At 38.8% G+C, this 19,971-nt stretch overlaps 1 protein-coding gene across 3 annotated transcripts; it reads right to left on the minus strand.

The window, feature by feature from the left end:
* Nucleotides 1–12,241: 12,241 nt before the first annotated feature.
* NPY5R (neuropeptide Y receptor Y5) lies at nt 12,242–18,527 on the minus strand. Of its 3 annotated transcripts, XM_085319818.1 has the most exons (3): nt 18,081–18,527; nt 16,718–16,853; nt 12,242–13,984 (listed from the first exon to the last, which is right to left on the minus strand). In XM_085319818.1, the coding sequence occupies exon 3, from the start codon at nt 13,973–13,975 to the stop codon at nt 12,644–12,646; it is 1,332 nt and encodes a 443-aa protein (XP_085175944.1). In that variant the 5' UTR covers nt 13,976–13,984; nt 16,718–16,853; nt 18,081–18,527; the 3' UTR covers nt 12,242–12,643. The 3 variants fall into 3 exon arrangements, with proteins under 3 accessions (XP_085175944.1, XP_085175943.1, XP_085175945.1); XM_085319817.1 differs by lacking the exon at nt 16,718–16,853; XM_085319819.1 differs by lacking the exons at nt 16,718–16,853; nt 18,081–18,527 and adding an exon at nt 17,163–17,181.
* Nucleotides 18,528–19,971: the final 1,444 nt, after the last annotated feature.

Raw genomic sequence — 19,971 nt, forward strand, 5'->3', positions numbered from 1 at the left:
ACTATGAGCRCTCTAAGGTGKCTTGCTTTGCATATCTTTCTACTGAAGCAAATCACTTACTGACAAACAATAAGCCCTCTACTTACTAGTGTTATGTGAATTTACCTTTAATACTATCTGACTTTAAAGATACAAACGTGTTTATTTTAGCAAAGCTGAAGACTAAGGTTAAAAAAAAAAAAGAGGTGGTAGGGTATGAAACAAAAAATGTAATCCTTAAGTCTTAAATTTTACATGGAATTTTCTTAGCTGTCACTTTGAATCTTTAAAGCMTATTTTAGCTATAGGAACCTGGGATCAGCTTCAGTACTCTGCTTCCAAATACTACATCTCCTAGTTGCATCCTGTATCTCCTTGGTATGCTGGTATAAAGGAAGCATTGTTGATGTGCTTGGCTGCTATAYATGGTGCAGGGGAGGTAAGGTCTTATGTTAGATGATCCGAGGTAAGCTTTAAACTACATAAAGTATTTCTTTTTAACACAGATTTTACTATATTTCAGCTGTTTTGAGCTTGTAGAGATCAGTGCAAGTGCAAACTTAGCCGGGATTGCCTCTCTTGTACATCGTAAAAACTTCTGGAATTTATGGATTTTATGTCTGTGGTTTCCTTCGTGCTCAGGAAACAGTTGTGTTGCAGCTATAAATTAGACCTTTCCTTTTCAGGCAGAACCATTTACTTATTTTTCTAACTGTTTGCAAATTGCCTATCAGAGAAGTTATCCACTGTGTAATAGTTTAGTTGTCTGTACCTTCTGGTTGATGAAAGTATGGTGTTTAGTCACCTTAGCGAGTCAAACGTCAACATTAARAGCAAAATACATAGACTAACTCTGAAACTAGACTTTCAGTTTTACAAACATTTGTTCCCCTGGCAGTTCCTGCATGGGTCCTTGTTGTGCTGATACTGTTTAAACTGCTGGGCAGAAAAACAGATGCATAAACTTCTCTGGGTTAAAAATAGCCATCTCAAAGCTGTTTTTTTTCCTCTCTTTTAACCTGGATAAAGTTCACTGTTCAACTTGCCATGTGGTGTCACAAGCAGCCCACAGCTGAGTTGAATTTGATGTGAATGAGCAGGGGGCTTGTGTTAAGCTAATGAGGCCAGTATTGCTTCCAAGAGAAATATGCCTGAAACTATGCTGTGAGCAATCTCCTGCCCCACACATATGGGTRTGGTCATTCCCCCAGTGCTTAGTTCCTGTGGATTGAAGGGTATTTGTTACCTATCTGTCTTCGGCTCTCAGATTAAGAATTTGCCTTTGGACACATGCTTATAGCACTGGCAATATTTAAACTCCCTCTGTCACTGGACTGAGATGTGATGTAGAAAGTAGGCAAACCTGCTGTTTCATTGGCAACTTGAGGAAAAAAACTTGAATAGAAAATTAACGTTTTCATGGTCTCAATGTGATGGAAGAGAGAAACACTTTGTTCTTAGTGGTATTTACAGTAGAGCAAGCTGCCATATATATGTAGGTAGGCAGGATAGTGAATGCAAGTTTTGTTCATTAATTACAGAGATTGTTGTACTAGCAGTATTTCTGCAATTAACATGCTATATTTTGCTAATGAAATTATACCTCTAGTGACCTGTTCTACAGATAATATACTCACAGACTACCATTAAAATAGTGGTTCTCTAGGCACTTGCTTGTTGGACTATGTTGTGTCTATACTAAATATATCCTATTCTTGATTCAGATGTGATATTCCCAGAGAACTTGCATGTCATCCTGTTTGGAAGTATTTAAAATCAGAGAAAGCAGCAGCAGAATTTGGAAAGGACTGCGGGAGAGGCTGATATTTCAATTCAATGCGTCATTCTAGATGAAGCTCTTACCTGTCTACTACAGGGAGAGAAGAGAGCAAAGGAGGAGAGTGCTCAACATACATACATACTTTTAATATAAATTTGGCCCAAAGTCCAAAAATTGGTAATAGTAACTATAGATGGGATATGAGTGGCAGGAAAATACAATATTTAATGTTTGTTAATATTTTCTTCCTTTGTGAATGTATTTGGTAGGTCTGCCTGCCTGCTACATGGCACTACAAGTGAGCAGATGAAAGAGAACAGGTAGAAAAAGATCTAATATTCTTTAGTAATCAAAGTCATCTGTCCACCACACACATCTCTTGCTGGTTACAGAGGAAAACAACATGCTCCTGCTGAGAGCCTTCCGCTTCAGTTCTGTTCTGAGGCTATCCCAAGGCACCATTTAGATGTGATAGGATTTTCAAACAGCACTTGCTCGTTCATCTCTTGCCTGATAAATGTCTGTGCGTATATGGCCCTGTCAATGAGTAAATCTTCAAAGGTGCTTTACGTAAACACTGCACTATTTCCAGAAGGATGTCAGTTTTTTAACTGTACAAAATTTACAGTTATGACAATATTTTGAAACTTGTATTTGTCAGCATTTATTGACACAGCTTAATCCCAGTGTTGGGCTACAAAGATGATCAGAGGACTGGCGCATCTCCTCTATGAGGAGCGGCTGTGAGAGCTGGGCCTGTTTAGCCTGGCGAAGAGAAGACTCAGAGGGAGTCTTATTAATGCCTATAAATACCTTAAAGGGGGGATGTCAAGGGGATGGGGCTGATCAGTGGTGCCATGTGACAGGACAAGAGGCAGTGCACACAAACTGAAACACAGGAAATTCCACCTGAACAGGAGGAAGAACTTCTTTACAGTGAGAGTAAGTACTGGAACTGGAGCACTGGAGCAGGTTGCCCAGAGAGGTTGTGGAGTCTCCTTCTCTGGAGATACTCAAAACCCACCTGGATTCARTTCTGTCTAACATGCTGTAGGTGACCCTGCTTGAGCAGGGGGGTTGGACTAGATGATCTCCAGAGGTCCCTTCCAACCTCAACCATTCTGTGATTCTGTGAATTGTTCAATACATATTTTTCATGACTTACTGTTTTGTTTGTAAAGTAGTCTTGAAAAATGGATTCTCTTTCCTAGGGATTTTTAAATTTAAAGTTTCAAGAATTAAAAAGCTTATGAGTACATTTGTAGGACAAAATAACATTAAAAGCTTTAAACACTATCCTGTTTTATAATTTGGAGTGTCTGTAACACAATTTCTGATGGCCAAGCAGCAGCTGAAGGTACATGCAGTGTGTTGTCCAGTAGAGGGCTCCTACAGTCTTTTAATTTTATTGCAGTTGGAAGCTTGAAGGCCCAAAGGTGTATCTACAAAAAAAACTAGTGCAAGAACTGCACAAATCAGTTTATTCYCAAATGTGCCGCAGCTACCATAAATACAAAATTTAATTCAAATCAGACTGCTCTATTTGAATGCTTTTTTTCAWCTAAAATGTGGAGAGTAAGAATGCTGTTTTGTCCTTTATAAGGCTACAGAAAGCAACTCTGTAAAAACCAACAATATGGAGAGTTAACTACAATACTTAGGTTTGCCAAGGGAAATCCAAAGACTTATGAAATCCTTCCATTTTGAGAGTGCCTAATATGGCTTGAATTACTCTTATGATATAAGAATAGACTTCAAAAAGAAAACATATTTTTTTTGCATATTCTTTATGCTTTTTTTTACTGTCCCTTGAAGAGCTTTGTCTATCATGATAGATAAATTTATATTGTGATACAAACAGAAAAATTAGCTAGGTCATAAACAAGMCCCCTACACCTTTTATTCCTTAAGAAAAGCAGGCAGCAAAGCGTTTACTTGATTGTTGTCGAAAGTGCTATTGCAAAAATAGTGTAAGCAGAAGCAAAGAGAGCATCTGTTTAAATAAAATAAAGCAAGCTCATTAGTGTTTCTAATGACCATTAAATAGTCTCTGCTTTTTAGTTCTTGCTTATCATTGTAAATTACAGGTATAATTCTGCTTACAGTCTACTGTAATCATTATCCCATGGTGCTCTTGCATGGAGAGCAGAAATAAATTTGCTGCTGTGCCTGTAACTAGTAGTATAAGCAAGGAAAAAATGTTAATTTCTGGAGTGTTCTTTAAAGAAAAGCTTTTTCCGACTTTTTTGTTCATAAAATTCTGAGGATAGTCATGTCTTCCCTATAAATTCATAATTAATAGGACAAGACAAAAGTTCTATTTCAGCAAAAATAACCACCAAACTATGGGGAAAAAAGCCTTTTTAATGTAATATAGCAAGGGCCATTTAACTATGTTGCAGTATTCCCATTGCATTTTAGGGATAGCTTCATCTATTCAACAGGAGGCAGATGTGTTCCTTTTTTCTACTGATACTGTCATCTCTCATTAATTATTTTCATGGTAGTAATTCTACCAATAAATCTTTTATCAGGATCAGACCTATTGCATCATGTAGTAAAACAACAAAAATAGAAGGAATATCTTAGAGTAATTTGGTACTGGAGCTTTATTACAAGGTGAAGTCACTTGGGTCAGAGGACATATCAAAACTCCACCTTCAGAGTTAAAATAAAATAAATTTATCTTGATAGAAGAAAATAAGCAAAACCACATATCCAAGTATCTGTTTTTGACATGATATTAGTAAGGCCACAGAATCCAGGCTCTGTTGCATTAACCAGCCAGTCCAGCACTGATACATTTCTTTGCATCTGGGAAATGATCCTTCATTCACCTCCAAGAAATCTCACACAGACATCTTGAACAACTTGCTGGAAGGTCTCCAATTTTAGGCGGTTTCAGATCAAGAGGGAAAACAAGTACCAGGGAGTTGGTAGTCTCATTGACTGCTTTTTCATCCATTTCCTCTCTTATGTGAGAGGAATAGCACTTGAGGGCCCCTGCTGACTGCAGGAGCGATGATGTGCAAGGGGGAGACTGGTTTCATGTGAGCTCCTAGGAACTAACTACAGTTTGTGCAACATAAATGGCTTTTCTGAAGGAAGGACTCCCACACAACCATATACTCCAGGAAGATATCAACTGTGTCCTGAATGATCCTAAAAAGTGGTCTTAGGTAGCCTGTATTACAATACAGTTCTGCAGTAAGAATAAAGTTCTGATCTTCAGGCATCAAGATTTTCAGTGAGGATCAGATGAGGTTACGCTTTCTGAAATGTGCTCTAACGCTCTGGGATATTAATTGAGAGAATGTATCAACAAGGCATCAGGTAATTACCATTAGGAGATGCATGTTGGGCCTGATGGAGTCTTGAAAAATACATAATTGTTTCGCCTGTATTAGGTCCCAGCAGTTACATAAAAATGAGTTTAATTTTCCTGCAGTAAATAGCTTGTACTTCTTGCATTTGTGCTACCACCACAAAACAACAAAATCATTAGAAAGTAAAGATTTAGATTATATTCTGATCCCTTGCACTACTCTTTAGTCCTTAGGCTAAAAGGCCAAAATCCTTATGAATACTAAATGAACCCTAATTTGGTAGAGGTCCTGATAAAGCCAAGAGAATTATTAGTCATTAAAACAGAGTAAGACTATCATCTTGCTCAAGATAAGTAAATCTGGATATAAGGCACAAAGCAGCACTGAGATTACTTGCAGCAGCAATGTTTTTATTTATCTTCTTTTTTTAGTTATTTTTCTTTCCTTACTAGAAGTAATGCAGGTTTATAGTCACAGCCAAAATTGCAATTAATGGTCTGTTGCCTATCATCGAATAGGGTTTGTGTCTCTAGTTCCTCTGGGGCTGAAGAGATGAATAACTGTAAAACTATTTGGCCATCACAGAAGTTATTCCACTGAAGCAATTTTGGATTGGGAGGGGGGCTTAAAAATCTTGTGATATGTCATACTATTCACACGGACAGTAATAAATATTTCCCACTGAAACATCTCTGACTAACGTGGCATTCAGGCAATGTAGACATGATCCTTCTGCTACTAAGATAAAGCAAACATTAGTTTAAGTGGAGGTAAAAGCAGGGCTAAGCTACTTGAGTCTTGAATATCAAACCRTTATTCTGATAATTTCCCAGAGAGTATTTTTAAGCCTTGTTATTAAAAGGATTGTCTTAAGAATGTAAATATAAGGACAAAATGAACTGTTCATATTTGCTCAAAAGAACTGAGTTTGAATTGTAAGAATATTTTCTTTCATAGTATTTCCTAATATTAGTATGTAATGAACTAATGTTATGAAATTCAAATATTTTTAGTTTATTTCTCTTTAAAAGCAAATGTAGTTAATAAAAATCTTTGAATAGTTGTACTGCATTTGTAACAGATGCTTCTTATATCCTTAATGCTCAGCTCAGCTTTCCGACAAGAACTTTGCCTCCTGCCTGTACTGCTGTTCAGTCTGTGAAAACTAACTTTTTTTTTTTTTTTTTTCCTTCTCATCAGAATCAGTAAGACTTTCTACCAAGGACTTACTGTATTAGGCTGTTTTTCACTTTCTGTAGTGAGACGAAGGTTTCTAGGAGGCCAGGAGGAATGTGGCTAACTCTGGAATACCGTAGATGTTGCTAGTATCTCTGAGCTTGCAGAGATTTAAAAACTGATGCTGTGGTAGGACTCATTGACATGTGGATAACATCATACCACAGTACAGAATGCCTTAATGGCACAGAATGATTCATTACAACTGATCAAAGGCAAACCTAGATGTATCAAATGGTTGGAAAGATGAATGCTTTTGTTATAAAGAAGTCTTTTGAGAGGAGTAAGGACACGTGTATACATACTCATTTATTAGCTGTCACTTCCTAAAATTTCAAAGATTTGCAGTAGTCCCTGGTTGCATGTAGGGTGAGCAATGTTCAATTGTATCATCACTAACCGGTTGTCAGTGACTGATACTGGAGAAGGATGTAGCTCTGACAGATTCCTTTGCCACAGGCACTATGCAGCTAGCTAATGTTACTGTGAATGAATTTTCATTTCTCCTTCTGCTTTTCATTTCTTTTCCTGTCAAAAGTTATTTCAGTTTCACAGAACAGCTAAGAGATCTCTACTAAACTCATATCAAGCCTCTTTTATTTACTAATATTTTGTTAAATAAATAGTAATTAATATAGGTAATACTTACACATTAATCTGTCTCCTTTCAAGAGAGTCGGAATAATGTATGTGTTCAACATACTGTAGAGACTGGAAAAAAAAGATTCCTGGTTAGAAATTCCATGAATACAGAGTTGGCTCTTAAGAGCACTAAAGATAAGTGAGTTTAGGAGAACTGAAATTTAACATGAGTGGCAATAATAAAAGTATAACAACTTTCACTGTGAAGTGCTGTTAACTCAAAAGCCAGATCCTGCAGCTATTTCTGATGTACAGCTCTCTTTAATGAGAGCTCCGTAAGCTAAAATTAGAATCCTGAAAAAATTTGTCTGGGGGTATATCTATCAAAACAGGACTTGTTCAGACTATTAGAGTGAACAGAATGAAGATCTATTTACTGTTGAACTAGCATTTTTAGAGTTATAGGAATACTAGTATAAAAATTAATCTAGTGTGTGTATATATATATAAAATATAGCTACATACTGATATAGTATATTAATATATACTATATCTATAGTGTGTATATGTAGTGTATACAGTGTATATATAGTATATACATATATATAGTGTGTGTGTATATATAGTATCTAGTATAAATATTGATCTACAATTTAACTTTCAGTGCAAAACTTACTCTGAAGGAGTACAAACACCTAAGTGGTGTTTGTACTCTTAAATAAGACTCGTAGTACATAGTCTTGATCTGAGTCACTATCTGTGGATCAGTTCTACCCATAGTGTGTAGAAGGATTGAGAAATTGAAGCAAATACTAACATATCTTTTGATCTATTAAGCTTTATTGTTATGRCTTAGGAGAGGGACAGTTCTGCAGCATACCTGTGTCCAGTGGAGAAGGGACAGGCTCCACCGTGATGACCTGTCAKCTGAGGATGATATGATGCATGGAAAGAACAAGCGTCTATGTATACAACAGCTGGCTGAACAGATTGGAGGAGACTTTTACGCTACATCTCTYCAATTACCTAAGCAAGTAGGGGTGCAAAAACAAAGTGGTATAGCCACAAACGCTGATAGGACCTATCAGTGAGCATCAGTAGGAGTGTATGCAGCATTTATTACCATGAACAAGAGGCCAGAGGGAAACCTTACAGGCCACTTCTCCCATATTTCTCAAAAGACGATTTCATGACTGAATGAAGATTTCTCTTCCTGACTGTGCTGAAATCACCTCTACCTTTTTCTTACACCTTCTCAGATTGATGGGGTTTTTCTCTTTTTTATTTCCTCAGCTGTTCACTGTGCTGGTAAGGACACTTGTTTTAGGAACAGCCAAGCTCCTGGAGTAGAGCTACATTCCTGAAAARGTGCAACTAGCAGCAAATACAGTGGCAAGGTGGCTTTCCTACCCTGCTATCTTCCTGCTCCACGCAGGTGGCAGCCCGTTCTGCCGTGCTGCCGCCTGGGCTGCTCTGCCCTGCCACCAACCAGCTCTCCACGGCAGCAGTGCTCCCCCCTGCCTGACAAAAGGCGCTCGTGCTCGGCACWGGTGGCTGGGTTACAACTCATGCAGGCTTATCCGAGCTAGCCTTATGCGTCTCTCCATTCCAAACTCTCCCCTAAACCCCAGTGGTTAGCCTGTACTGAGCTCGCTGTGTTCCCAGGCCCGCCGGCATGGCTGGCTCACGGATGGCATCACGGAGCTAAATATGTTCCTATATCCTGTTCCTAAATATGATTCTCTCTCTCCAGCACTGAAAGAAGGACAAAGGCTGGCCATTGACAACATCTAATCGTTGGCATTTGCAAAAACTCAACTTTATCAATGATGTTGTTTTGTAGGACGGACTGAAACATTTATTTTCCTGAGATGATTTACAACCTTAAGAGTTGCAGCATTCATGATTCATAAATACCAGCTGTTTGGGGGGCTTTTTTGGCCCTTTTTTAATGAATAGAGGGGGATCATGGCATCATAATATTCCTATGTTCTTCTAACTCCAGTGGGTATCTGGCTCTGCAGCTGGTGTTTCCTGATTGCATTTAGCAAATGCTAACAGGACAAGACTACTACCTTCCCAACTGTTTAGATTTTTAGTTTTAGAAATAAATGATCTGAAGTAGTTAAACTGACTTAAGAACTTGACTAAATGTGCTGTTTGAAAAAAACATTTTAATGTGATTTGTTTTCTATGACTTAGACATATCTATATGAATGTATATCTATATACATACAAGAATTACATATCATGTCATTGCATATTGTGCTGAGATCCATCTTCCCCAGATTTCACAACCAGACTTTGAGGAATATTAAAGTGCCTGATGGAGACAACACAATGCTCATAGTCGCTGTTGTATGTGAAGGCTATAGGAGCATGTAGTGCAGCTCAGCCCAGATTTGGGATACTCAGATTTAGGTTCCAGACTGGTATAAATAAGGTTAAGTGATATGTTTGATGATATGAAAATGTGTAGACATCAGTGGGCATAAATTGCTGTAATTTCTACAGAATTACATCCCTGTATTCTGGATTCAGATTTAATTATTTTTTTCCTAAGTTTATCTACTGAGAGTTATCTATAAATATTTTTAAATTAAGCTATTTAAAACTTTTTAAAAGCCATTTTTAAAAATATTGTTCCAATATCATGTATTCTGTGCTGTTTGTACTCCATAAAATGACATACTTAGAGTTTTTAGGTGGTAATAATCCTCAAAATTGAACAATCAGTGTCCAGAAAGTAACTGTGAAAGCATATCAATAGTGGAAACAAAGAGCAAAGGGTTACAGAGAACTAGACTTCAGGGAAATACCTTACCGGCAGAAGCAAAGATATTACTGACTGGTATGTAATAAACTCCTTAGCAGAAAATAGCTTGGGGAGAAAAGGTCCCARAATTGTAATATTACAATAAAAATAATTTATCAATTTCTTCAAATGAAAGAATTACTTTCACTTCTAAATATTGGCATTAAGAGGAAGTATCTCAAGGCACAAAATACACAATGACCCTTCCCATCCCTCWTTTTAAGAAAATAAAAAATTTATTTCTCAGTTTGGAATGGCTATGTGAAATTACTGGAAGAATAARAAGAGAGAAGATGTGCAGTATGTGAGGAAACATTTCCTAAACTGTATTTTCTAATAGGAAAATACCATAAAAAAGATAGGAAGATAATTCTTCCTTACTTCAACATAGTTATATACTGAAACACTTCTGACAATATTAAAGTTATATTTCTCTTCTGTTTACCATTTTAGGAAATATTAAATAATTTTAAAATGAAATATATACAGAAAAAAAAAAAAGAGAGATGGCATTCAATTCGTTCCCTGGGGAAAAAGGAAGCCTGATTTCTGTTTTTAATGCTGCCACAGACCTGCTATATGATTCAAATTGACTTGTGCAGGACGATTTTCCAGAAGCCTTTCTCAAATGACTCCCAGAGGAGCTTACCACTGGTGAAAGCATCTAAAACCGGAAGAGCTTATTCAGGTGACAAAATGTAGATTTTAGTGCTTTATTTTCAGTGTCTGTCTTTTTGAAGTTTCATTTTAGATGGTTGTGAATAGCTCTGTGTCTTCTCCACRTCTATTGTAACAGTCCTGGCAACTTATGTCCCTTAATCTGAAGAAACTAGGAGGGCATTGATCGTTTGTAGGCTTTGATGTCCTGAACTGCTCCCAAGCCCAAGAAAGATGCAGTGGATGACAGGACTGGATGAACCATGTTATGCAAGGATRCACATCCTCCTCTTTTTCCTCAGTGAGCCAAATTAGGGCTCAGAGATGGAGAGGGGGTTGGCTGTCTGGCCAAACAGGCAGTTAAGGGCTTATTTTGATCTGGTTTTTTGCATGTGCACCTCCTCTCCTTGGAGGACTTAAGTCCTGATGTCTGTGAACTTCTGGTTGTCCTTCCATTGATATGATCAGGCAAAATGTGCAGTCTCAAAATCCACAGGCTTCCCTTAAWGATGGCAAGCTTTATGTACAGCACGAATGGTAGTACTTGGGCCAAGCTTTGGGAATTGGTGTCGCCTCTGGCCCACCGGCTGGCTGGGGGCAAGGCGCACCATCTCTAACGCTTAATCCTCACCTTTATGAAATTAGAACTGTATTGCTTACCCTGTCTGTTAACCCTTTCAGACCTCTACTGAAAAATGTCATGTAAGAGCAGGGAAATTGTAATTCACAGAGTACTTATTATTTACACTTTTAGGCATAAGGTTTGTCCACCATCTCCTGTAAAAGCTGCCAAGTAATACTGACTTCAGATGCCATATCATGCTTTTATGTTTTTTTTCAGGATTTTTGCTGACTTTTTCTGTTATTTTTCACTTGTGACTACTCAATTCACTGAGTATTCCACATTAAATTATCTGTTACTTCCATCTTTTTTTTTTTTTTTGATCTTCATTTCTATCATTTTKTGCAATCCCCCAAAGGATATTTTTTCCAGTTGCATCAGATTAGAAGTCTTAATGGAGAATAAGAAAGATTCATCAGCTAGACCTGCAGAGTTTTATAGCTTAAAACTCAAGTGGACCTAAAGCAGAGGCTTTGTACATTTACTGAGCTCTAAGGGCAAAGGTGGATTATTGAGTTAGAGTAATCAAGAGAAAAATAGAATATATATTCTTTGAATTTGTGCTATGTAACTGTAATATGGCTTCCCTAGTGAAGATGCATGTAATTTAAATTTGGAAGAAAAATACCTCTCTGCTTAAAAAGGAGGAGGGAAGGGCAGAAAGACTTGACGGGGGGGGGGGAGGCATACCTGTATATTTGAAGGTTGTTGCAGCTCTCCAAAGCAGGATGATTCATCTATAAGGAAGGCAGTAAGATACTGCTTTGGGGAAAGAAAAAAAAAAAAAAAAAAAAAAAAGAAGAAGAAGAAGAAGAAGAAGAAAAGAAATCCTGCTGTTTTACCTTTTTTTTTTCTTTACACTATCACCTGCTTAGATGATGAAAGTTCTCCCTGATCAGAAACATGTTGTACATTCAGAGTGCAAGTAAAAGAACATAACTATAGGACCTGTCTGAAAATTATATCAAATGATAAGATAGGGTAAAAAGTAGCTAAGGAAATCAGAGGTAGGTTGTACTGCATAGATATAGCAAGATGGAAACAATCAATACAATAACTACCTATAAAACCATTCTAGGGAATAAGACAACCTGGGAATCAGCAACAAAGGATCTTGCAAAAATATTGCAAAGTTTGAGCTAAGGATCTAAGGAAAAATTTTTTTCTAACCACATACAGAAACAAAAATTTTATTTTATTTTATAAATCAGTCAAAATTGGCACTGAAATAATCTGAGCAATAGTTTTTAATGAAAGATACATGTTTTATTATATTCTTACAATAGTTAATACTGATATGTCTGAGTTAGTCTTACATTTTCTACTCATTATACAGTCTGTGCATTTCTAAAGTACAGTTTAACAATATTTGAGGCAATGAAAATGATATTCCAGCTTTGTACTGTGGGTATGATTTCCTATGGAGGACAGATAGAAGAAGAATATTACAATATAGATATATATTTCTGCTCAGTGCAAGACATGCATACAACCTTAGAACTAACCATTCACTTGAGATGCTACTAATTACAATCAAGTCAGACTAACTAAACTATACTAATTTAGTTTGTAAAGTTATACACATTTGTGTACTTGAAAGCCTAAGTATTTTTTGTTCATTTTATTTTATACTGAGGCTCATGAAATCATGATATTTGGCTGCATGGAATCAGGGACAATAAATCAGCTTTTATGCTGTTGTTTAGAAACCCATATAGGATGGGATTCAAGCAGCAGGACATCATACCCAGTAAATGACATATACAATATACTAATTTAAAATGTCTATTAGAAATGAGATTGGCATTAAAATCAGTTACAATGTGAAAAAGGTGAAGAGGCATCCAACTGAAAGCAAAAGCTAAGATCAACACTGTCAGTCTGCAGAAAACTCTCCTAGATCTTGTCTTAATTCTGATGATGGATCGGGATATTGTAATCACGTCCTGGATCTCCGTATTTTCTTTTGGTTTCATCTCAAAACAGATAGGTACCCCTGGGATGAACTTACTGGACGAAGACAGCTGGCTTTTTTCTGTGCAAGAGCTTTCTGGGAGTTCTCTGAAATTGGTATCCTGATGATGCCTTAAGGTAGCTGGCATCACACTTGAAGTCTTTTTGCTGTATCTTCTGTGGTGCTTTCTGGTAAATGCATAACTCCATCTGGAATGGCTGGAGGGCTGCACCTGAGTGCCAGTGCTCTTAGATGGATGAATGGTTAGGTTTATCATCTCAKTTTCTTCAGATTTGTTTTCCATGTTTGACAGCCTGGACCCTATGCTCCTGCAGACGCTGGTATGGCTAGCAGTTAAACATACCAAAGGCAATATATATTGCATGAATAACAAGGCTATTGTGAAGGCAATTCTGTAGGAATCAGAAGGCCATGACTCAATGCACAAAAACCTGCCTGCTAGTGCCTCTAAATTCAGAGTTTCACTGAGATCTACAACTTTGTGGAAAATTGGCAGAGGGGAGCAAATGGCACAGCCAAGGGCCCAAATGTTTGCTATTAAGATATAGCCTTGTTTTGCTGTTAAATTGTTAGAAAGGGGATGTTTTATCATACAGTATCGGACTACAGCGATAGACATCAACATTAAAGTGGAAACTAGAACGGATGCACATTGGAGGAAGGGCATTACATGGCACATAAGAGTGCCAAACATCCACTGGTCAAGCAGGACAGACGTCAGTGTGAAAGGCGAACAAAACAGCACAACCAAGATGTCAGAAAAGGCCAAGTTACCAATAAGAATATTTACTGTTGTCTTCTGCTGGCGTTTCATCAAAGCCATTAGTATAAACAGATTTCCCATAAAGCCGGCCAGACTTATAAATGTGTACAGCCCAATAAGAAAGTACTGTATGTCATCAACACTACTCTTATAATCCTCCCAGGCAGAAAAACTCTTTGTAGTAGCAGAAGTGTTCTTGGCAAGTGTCCTGTTGTTACGGTCTTTGAATCCTAAATCCATATTCTCGTCCTGCTTAGAACAAAAAAGGCATTAATTAGCAAATGACGGAAAGATGATACTGATATTAATGTAAATCAAATAAAACATAATTTTATCTTGTATCACCTTAACACAAATTAATAGTGATTTTATTCTGTTGAGAATGCATAACTTCTGGTCAGCACAAGCTAATTTTGTAGGTTTTAGCCTGTGGCATTCAGCACACCTTGGCCTCCGTACCAGATGCTCATATTTGGTAATTACAGTTTAGGGATCTACATTATGAGGCTGGCTTTTAACTATGTTTTGCTATAGGCCACATTTGCAAATTTGCTATTTGCATATATAACGATGTTTTGCTATTGTCAACCTTTCCATGAGTGAGCAGCTAGTCACAAGAGCAATCCATTTAGAGTCGGTGCAATTACTCCTGGGAGTAACAGCTCATTGCTATAAGGAAATTCACAATCACCATCTGGGCAGGTGCCTAATCATTACATGACAACAAACTAAAATGAGAGCACCAGAAAATATATGCTGTCTTGAAATATAATAAAACCGTAGTAGTATGTCTTACCTTGCTAATAAAAAAAATGATACAAAATAGCAGAAAGATTAAAAAAAAAAAAAAAAAAAGGTTTCTAAGGACAGCTACTGTGCCATAGGCGTCAGTGTCCAAGATGGAATTCCTAACATGATACTTATACAAATATCTTCTCTCAATTTAGGAAATAATGTTGAACTTAATGTTGAACACTACTACTCAAGCAGAAGGAAAAATTGCTTTAAAAATATCTGAACAACATAATTACATATAATACAGAGAGGACAGTGTTAAGTGTATGCAAACTCCACACAAGTATTTGAAAATTCATTCTAGTTTAGGTGCAAAACCTGCATATATTAAAGTTTCTAAGTCAAAATTCTCAAAAGTGCATGTATCAGCTACAAATTTGCTTAAGACCTATAAATCTTGGGCAAGACAATGCAAAAAGACCAAACCAAAACCAAAACATACTTAAAATAAGCAGAAGACTTTTCACTCTTCATCATCCTAGCTGCCGATGAACATGACTTGAAGTCATTGGAACTGAAGTCACTGGCTTCTGAAATCAGGGGATATTTCTTTCTGTTTTCTAAGACTGAGTTAACATAAATTTTATCTGAGTATTCCAGAGGGTTCTGCCCAGAGAAAATACATAATCCTCTACTTCAAGCTTATGAAATTATATCCTTATTATGTAATAGCTACAACACTTTTGTTTCCTTTATTCAACATGGAGGAATCATGGGGTTTTTTTTTGCTATGACTGATGGTTTGTGGATTTCCTTGTGTGCATGTACCTGTAATCTGCAGACTTTCTTTTGATTTTGACACTTTTCCCCCAAAATTTCAAAAATTGAAGAGAGCATCTGTTGCTCTTCAAGCTTGCTCACTTACTCACAGGGAACAAATTACTCACTCAGCCTGAGCGTTGCTGCCAGTGAGCTCCAAAAAATATTTCCCTCCCATATTGTTGATCTTCAGTCAGTATCTTAGTATATATTGATTTCACAGGACTTTCTACACTTATTGACATGTATCTTCCTATTTTGTTTTAACAACTGCTTCTGTTTTTTGGGACTCATTCACTCTGTCACTGGATCAGTCTCAGTGTAATATGTAGTGTGTAGCTTTCAGAGAAATGAAGATTCCTGAAAACCCCACAATAGGAAATAGAATTAAATAATATAGTCTCTTTCGAAAATGTCCTCATAATTGAAGTGTATTGCTAAATTGAACAGTAATCACTACAATGCCAAGGTGCTCTTAGGCATGTTTTCAAGATCAGATTTAATCAGTCTGAAGGTATCTGATGGAGATTTCCTAGCTATGAGCTCCAAAAGTTGGATCACTTTCATCTTCTACATCCATCAGTCAATACAGTTTCCGCAAGATAAATGAGGTTGCCTTTTCTGCATTCCTCGGCATATACTCTCTGAAGCTGTGCTCAGTTACACTTGCATGACCTCACACCCTGTGAGCTTCAAATGGGTTTGCTTAGGTCTCCTTTATTTTCTAAACGATGCATGAGATAGAAGGCTATGATGTATGAGGTGAGAGTGACTGCAGCTTCATGCCAGAATCCAGGGTGAATAGGAAAATTTACTGTGAGAATCAGATTAATTAAATTAGCATTAAATACAAAGAGTGTTTGTGGTTCCCTTTTGCAATAAAATGGAATTTATGACAGCTGATATACCATGATCTTGAAAGATTTTAAGTAACATCACCCTAAACCACATTTGTCCATGATGCACCTTAATATCACTCCTTTAATCCTGTGACATTTATTTTCATCAAAATAACGCTTCAGAGGAGTTTTCAATTGCAGTTGATATAAGGCATGAGAGTAGCAGAGAGAACATAAATGGTTATTCAGTTTTAAGTGACTTAAAGATAGCAGATGACCCATAATGTGCTAGTTAAATACATTTAAATTCTTAAGATTCATTTCATTATTTCTTTGAAAAGCCTTTGTTTTATATTTAAAATACAAGATCCATAAATCACTGTTTAAGAGAGTGGCTGAATATTTTTCTATTTCCTYACATATTTATATTACACGTTTAAAGAGAAATTTTCAAGAGCACACAAGTTTGGCTGGCACCCATCCTCCATGTAAGGTACATGCACTTTCAGAAAAATGTCCTTCTATTAGATGAGATGCTTGTATTAACATTTATTCAYGAGTAAGAGCTTATATGCTACAGTACTAGTACCTATTAAATCAATTATGACTGTTTGGTGACTGTATCATCAAGTATGTTCAGTCTCTGTAACAGTGTCCACATACGACAATTATCTTCACTGCTGTGAACAGTTTACAATCTTGTGATTCCCTTTTCTTTTTCCTTTCTTCTTTTTAAAGACAAAAAAAAAAAAAAAAAAAAAAAAAAAAAAAAAAAAAAAAGACATATATGAGGAGGAAGCAAAACATATACATTCTCTTACAGACACAAACATCCATCTCTCCTTCAAATACCGGCACGGTCACAGGACTGTATAGGAAATGAAGTTAGAGATATTCTTTTCTGACTTGCACAGCATTGTGAACAGTTACAGCACTACTTCACACCATCATAAACAGGCTGTTACTGCCTGATCATCTAAGCTTATGGAAAGCACCGAGCTATGTGGTTATTACTGAAGAAATGATGCCCTTACATCATTAAAGACTCAGATAATGTCTGAGCCAAATGATACCACTGAAGAGTCCCATTCTTGACGCAGAGTAAAGATCAAATGCTGCTGCTTCAGAGGTTCCAGTTCTCTACAGGCAACAGCAAAAACTAGTCTGGGAACCTGGAGATTTCAAAAGGCTGAGATTACTTCAGAAGGACTGAACAAGGATTTTCATGCATGTAAACAACATGTCTCTTTATGTGGCTAATTAAAAGAAGCATTACAACATTATCCTGGAAAACAAGAATTTGGCTTCCCAAAATAAGCAAAAAACAACTAATAAGATTATTTKTCCAGACCCAAAGAGATGGGATGCAAGGTAACAGGGTATTAGTTCGTCAGAAGAGAAAACTTAAAATGTATGATTAAATTATACGCTGTGCAACACAGCAGCTCCCAGCTTGCAAAGGAAAAAAGAAAAAAGACAGATATATATTTTCTTCTTACTCCTCGCTAGGGAATCCCATGGCATTGTTCAGCCCTGCGGCCACGAAATACACCCGTGGGGAGCCAGCAGGGCTAATCCCCGCCGCGGCCGGTGGCGCGGCTCTGGCTGAGCGCGGCGGGGTCGGCGCGGCGCGGCGCGGCACGGCACGGCACGGCACGGCACGGCACGGCACGGCACGGCGCGGGACCTGCCGCTCCCGCCGCCGGGCGTCCTCGGCGCTGCAGGAAGAGGCAAAACTCGCCGCAGCTGCCGCGCAAACCAGGATTTCGGCGTGTTTGCCGACAGCGCGCTTGCCCCGCGTAAAATTGCGCAGCCCCTCCGGGAGGGCTTCACCCGCGCTCCAAGGGGGCACTCAGCCCCGGCCGCCGCCTCCGCGGCTCCCCGCGGCCGCGGGCTGCGCTGGCCGGCGCGGCGGCTCCGCGGCCAAGCGCCCGCCTCCACTCACCGCCTACCTGGGCGCGCCGGCCGCCGGCGGCTGCCCTGGTCCCGGTCCCGGTCCCGGTCCCGGTCCCGGTCCGGGGCTCCTAGGGCCGGCCCTGCCCGGGTCTCAGACGGGCCCGAGCCCCGCGGAGCGTCTCAGCGGCTCCATCGTCCCCGCGGGAGAGGGAGGAGAGGCCGAGCGCTGCCGGAGAGCCTGGGCGAAGGTGGCAGCGCAGCGTGGCACCCGTCACTGGAAAGGGGTGCGAGGCCGAGCGACTGCCGCGCCGAGCGAAAAGGATGAAGGCGGCATCCTCCGGGCTGCGTGGCAGCGGAGCCTACACGAGTGCAGAGGCAGGAGGGACTTGTCGCTGGCCAAGCAGATGCATCCTAGCCTAAAGGCTAGGTCTGGCTCCCCGTGGTGCTGATTGAAGCACTCGCCCGTTCGTTCGCCTACAGTCCTGGTCGGGGCTTAATTTACTTCACGGGTGCATTTCGGTAGACTATTTCGTGTGATATGTGGAGCCTATTATTTCAGCATTACATGGTACGACAACTATAGTTTCCATGGAAATATAATGATACTGTAAACAAATCCTGCGCTCACCAGTATTTAAGGAAAGCTCTCAGTTTTTCACCCTGAATTCAGGACATAGCAATTTGTAATGGCAAAATGCTCTTGATGTTGTGGGACACGGAGAAGTCAGAAAATAGCCAGGCAATCTTAGAGGGCGGATCTGAGTGCTCTTTAGTCCCACTCGCTTTGGCCTGAGTCGGACATCAGCAGCATTCGCACATGCTACTTGAATGCCCTTTAATTTTTAACATTCTTTAAAACAGGGGGGAGGTGATGGATTCCCCAGGCAGGACTCCTTTCTGCTCAGTTCTTGCAGAGCCAAATACCTGAAAGGAGGCTTTAATTTGATCAGGGCTGTCAGTAGGAATGCAGGGCATTTTTAAAAGTGATCATTATTTTAAAGTTTAAAAACTGTGGGGTATGTCACAGCATAAAACATTAAAAGACAAATTCTGCTGTTCACACTAGCCGTTATCTTCTAGCAAAAGAAGTCTCATTGATCACTGTCCAATTATAGGACTACCAGAGAACGAGTGACATGCAGGCCTCTGGGAGCAAAAGTGGCAGGATCTGATACAAAAATGCAATGGCTTTGCTATTTGCCAAGGCACTCCTTCTACTCTTGATATTAACACAGTACAACAGAAAAGCTGCCAGTATAATTAGCTTGTGAAAAACTGTACTACACCAAGACAGAACAGCTGCATCACCCATACTGTAAGGAAACTTTGTAACACTCAAAGTGCACTTAGGATCTTTATTTAATTTAGTTTAAAAAAATTAACTGTTCCATTTAGGTTAAATGATAAAGGAATAATTAATCTTAGTCTTCAGCAGATGAGCTCAGTATGATGAGGAAGATTGCATCCCATGTTCTCTTTGCCTATTTCTGCATTATTCACCACCCACTGCTGGTGAATCATTGCATGTGCAAGTGGAGCACAGGGAGCTGGCAGGTGGAAGTGACGTGCCAATCCATCTCATCATATGAAGACAGCTCTCCTTCAGTTAGTCACAAAGGAGAACAAAATTAATAATCCTTCATAGGGCTGAGCAGCAGCTCTTAGCATTTTCGACCATTTTCCCATCGAATACTGATGGCTTTGAAGCTTTTCACATGAATATGTGACAGGAAGATAGAAACCCTCCCTCGTCCTAACTAACCGTATAGGGGAGTAAGACTCACATTTCCCCAGGCACCGAATAACCTGGGTGCTCCACTGAGTTCCTTGCATTGCTCATCCTGCTGCTTGAACTAGAAGGTCCCTCCCAGAAGGAGCTATCAAAGGGAAGTTTAGAGACACTGTATCTTTCTGTGGCAACTTCTTACTCTAGAAAAATGACATTCT

Source organism: Rhea americana, unplaced genomic scaffold (genome assembly GCF_003343005.1).
Source record: "Rhea americana isolate MKP2758 unplaced genomic scaffold, rheAme1 scaffold_60, whole genome shotgun sequence".
Taxonomy (NCBI): Eukaryota; Metazoa; Chordata; class Aves; order Rheiformes; family Rheidae; genus Rhea; species Rhea americana.